Genomic DNA, 4,077 nt, shown 5'->3' with positions numbered 1-4,077 from the left:
ATAAAAAAAAAAAAGATGAAAAAATAAAAATAGAAATTGCCAAATATTGCATCCTGTTCTATCTGAGAGGAGTTTACACTTGTATGACTGTATTCCTGTATATCCATCACTAGTTAAAAGACAAGATTCAGCGAATGCTTATTCTACCTGTAAAACAATGACAGCGCAATTGTCGCTGTACGATCCGAAGCCTCATTTAGAGCTTTTAAACAGGCTTTTGAAAAACTTTGATCATTTGCTGCTGTAATATTATAGATTTTTTAGAATAAAAAGCTATCAGATCTGCATAATAAAAAAATAACAGAAATACAATTATAGAGCATTCAGTATTGTTAGAAAGCCCACACTGTTTCTGAATAAATACATTATTGTATGAGTTAAGTTCAACATCAACATAGAGTCCTTTATTGTTATATTTCCAAACTAACATTTTCAAACTGCCTAGTTACTTACTAGTTCATATTTTCTTCTTCATTTAGGTAAATTGTGTTTTTGATCACATTGTTTAATGAAGTTCTCCCTACAGGTCCCTGCATGTCCTCATCAACAAACTACAGACTAGTAACTCCTCTGTCATCTGTATAATAGAGGTATTCTTTAAAAGGTACAATGCTAACCACAGACAGACAACTCTGAAATCAAATTTATCAGTTAAATTCTACCCCATTCAACAGTATCCGATCTTTAACTGTTGGCTAGACAGTATTAAAAGCGGGTAATAAAAGTCTGGCCTTTTAAACAGTGATCTCTGGTTTTTATTAGGAGCTAACATTCTGTGGGTTCCTCCACTTCTCTTAAATCCAATATAACTACCATAAAAAACAGCATTAATATAAACATCATGGAGGTCTGCATAATAAAACAGACACCAACATTTTATCCTGTTCAGAGATTCTGCTCTACATGTAGAAACACATAAAGCTCATAATAAAGTAATGTGAGGAATCTGACCATTATAATGCTAAAAAAGATGTCAAAGTAAGAGTGAATTTTATCGTAAAGTTTCATGAATCCTAATCTGTTCAATGCCCTTCCAGGTAGGATGTCACATTAATGTTTGGATTTTTTATTCTATTCAATTCTCAGCCAGCTGGGAATTTATATGATACTTTAAGATGTTTATTGCCCTCCCCGGTAGGGGTGGTGAATATCTTATTTAATCAGGTATTATTTCAGCTGATATATTGTTTATAAACACACGCTCTACTAGCTGTGTGTTAGAACAATAAATGAAAGAGTGATTCAAGCACTAATCTTGGTCAAACAGTTAATTCTGTACATACATGGAATAAATTCACCACAACTTTTGTTCAAGATATAAGAGTTTATTAACAAAAAAATAATTCAGCTCTAAGTTAAACATACTGTAAGAGGAAACAGATTCTTAAGTAAATGATGATAAGCAGTGGTTCCAGAATATTCCTCACCTTGAGAGAGAGACAAAAAGACCCTGCAGGAACCAGGAAGGAGAACAACTTTTGTAGAAGCAGTCCATCACTGTGATGGAAACTTTACAGGAAGGTGATTTGAAGGAAACAGAAACAAGAAATCAGCAGCGTTCCTTTAATATCTCTAAGGTAGTTGAGACAAGATATCAGGAAGGAAGCAGTTTCACAGTCAATCAGTCTCCAATTTCACTGGACTTTATCAATTAAATGTGCACCACAAGATCACACAGATGTTTGGCCTTTTCAGATGTGCAGAAAAAGAGGTTTTTATGTTTTAAATTGGCAACTGAAATGTCATCCAGAGGTTCCATACATAATAACTGCCTCTAAGGGTAATCAAACTCTAATCCTATTCAAAAGAGCTTTTACAATTTATTAATTTAACTTTTCCCATAAATTTACTCATGTAGCATTTCTTTTTGTTTTAACTACAAAGGCTCGTGTCTTCCATTGTAGGTGAACCTCATAGACCTTTATTCCTGCTAATTTTAACCTCACATTTGTCACAGTCTTTTTTCTGCTTCATGCATTGGTCAGAAACGTTTTGTCAGAATAGCAGCTTGGTCTGATCCAGATCTGCTCTTCAAATCTTTTTTTTCAGAAATGTAAAACTCTCAAATAATGTTATTATCTGTATGGTTGCAAAACCATATCCCTTAAAATAGTTTATACAGAAAGGCCAGCTTTTGATGTAAACCTTACTAAATACCTGACTTCCAGAGATCATCTATGAATCTGCTACAGGGCTGATACAATATGTAAATCCCTATATTGTCCCAAAATGGGGAAATTCACCTCTGCATTTGACCCATCCCCTTGGGGAGCAGTGGGCTGCCACTGTGCGGCGCCCGGGGAGCAGTGTGGGGCTAAGGGTCTTTGCTCAGGAACCCAGAATGCAGGCTGTGGGGATCTACCTGTGTACTTGCAACCTTCTCAGAGCACAAGCGCCCTGCTCTAACCACTAGGGCAACACTAAAATAAGGAAAGCATTCCTGTAAAAAATAAAAAATAAAATTTAAAAACCCCTAAAAGTTTCAGATAGATAAATATAACCTAATTTTCAGCGTTGGCTAAAATTATACATGGTTAACAAGATACCCACCAGCTCTTTTGTTTTCTCATATTATGAAACATTATTCTTAAAAATGTTTAAATGATATGAATAGATTTTTTGTTTTTCTTTTTTCCTCAATTGTTTTTTTTATATTATAGTGTAACCTATTATTGATCACAGGTGGTCTTCCTCTAATACCTTGAGTATTTGAAAAGCTCGATGGAGAATGCAGTCTGTTCTTCTGCCAACCTGCGGATCCATTCCAGTCCGGCAGGGGGCGGTAAGTGGACCAATCAGTGGCTTTGTCTCAGTGTGACACACAGCGGAAGTAAAATTAAGGGCACAACTGCAGCTAGCGTGGAGTCAGCTACTAGACGGTTGTGTTTTTGTGTTGTAGCTGAATATTTAAGTAACAATGTCTTCAGTTCAGCCTCTCAGAGAGTTTATCAGAGAGCGCTTAACTGCTGCTGCTGAAGAAATCTTCACAGAGGTTGAAAAAACCATCGTCCGCTATGAGGAAGACATCAGACTGATGGAAATCTACAAAAAAAATCAAACCACCCCAAATCTAATCGGTAAGAATTTCCAGTAATTTTCTGATGAATTGAGATCTCCGCTCCGATAACATCATTCAGTCGCAGAGGATCCATCCAGGCTGGTGTTTTGCAAAAAAGTGCATTCCTGCCGGGAGGTGCACGCCCTGTCTCGAGCACGCGCAGCACGTCCGCATATTGATGTAGAGGCTAAATTTGACAGGCGAAGCGATTTTCAAACATATTCCTTAGATAGATTCCCTTGTTATTCGCATTAGTCCTGAAAATATGTTTTTTTCTGGCAGATTAATTAAATAAATTCTGATGACATGCCAAGCTGGTTACCCCATTAGAATGTTTCTCTCTTCAGAAGCAAGATCAAATCCAACTGACAGATTTCACCAGCTAGACTTTGACTTTGTTTCACTTTGAAGTAATGGTGAAAATTATGCATATTTTGTTCTCCTGTGCTATCAGACCTGATTGTTTTTAGATGTCCAGATTGTTTGCCTGACGAGAATCTAGTTGGTTTAAACATCTAGGCTAGATTTGCTGCTTTCTGAGAAACCTGAACACTCCAGATGTTCAGATCTGTGATGATTTCCAGACTGCGAGCCTCATTTCTTCAATATCTACTAATATAAAAAAATACACCTTATTGTCTACAAATCTTGCCCTTCTTATGCTTTTTGAAGGCAAATCTCTGTTTTGCATGGCCTGACATTGTTTCACAAGCCTAAAAAAGTAATGTAGCAGTTAAATAACGGAGTCAGCTTTAATTCTTTTTTAATATACAAAAACTATTTTCTGAGAATTTGTTTAAAGTACACAATATTCTATTATTTAAAAAAATAATAAAAGTGATTTACAGCACTTTTCTAAAAAGTCCACACGAAGTCAAAACGAACACGAAACGCTAATATTTTCCAGAACGTTTGTCGTAAAGACGGAGACGTAAAATAAATGCATGAAAACGCTGCAAAATGTATGCCAGGCCTGTAAGTGGCGCTGTGGTGCCAAAGCAAAAATAGGCGACGAAATG

The 4,077-nt window shown here is 36.2% G+C and overlaps 1 protein-coding gene across 1 annotated transcript in view; it reads left to right on the top strand.

The window, feature by feature from the left end:
• Positions 1-2,836: 2,836 nt before the first annotated feature.
• The window catches only part of LOC107083879 (zinc finger protein OZF-like), a 9,317-nt gene continuing 8,076 nt past the window's right edge, over positions 2,837-4,077 (top strand). Inside the window, exon 1 of the mRNA XM_015373403.1 lies at positions 2,837-3,077. Coding sequence (XP_015228889.1) covers positions 2,918-3,077 — 160 coding nt within the window. The 5' untranslated portion in view covers positions 2,837-2,917. The remainder of the gene's footprint in view (positions 3,078-4,077) is intronic.

The sequence above is a fragment of the Cyprinodon variegatus genome, unplaced genomic scaffold, assembly GCF_000732505.1.
Source record: "Cyprinodon variegatus isolate N-32 unplaced genomic scaffold, C_variegatus-1.0 Scaffold86, whole genome shotgun sequence".
NCBI lineage: Eukaryota > Metazoa > Chordata > Actinopteri > Cyprinodontiformes > Cyprinodontidae > Cyprinodon > Cyprinodon variegatus.
The sequence above is the reverse complement of the archived record's forward strand: the minus strand, read 5'-3'. Positions and strand labels throughout refer to the sequence as shown.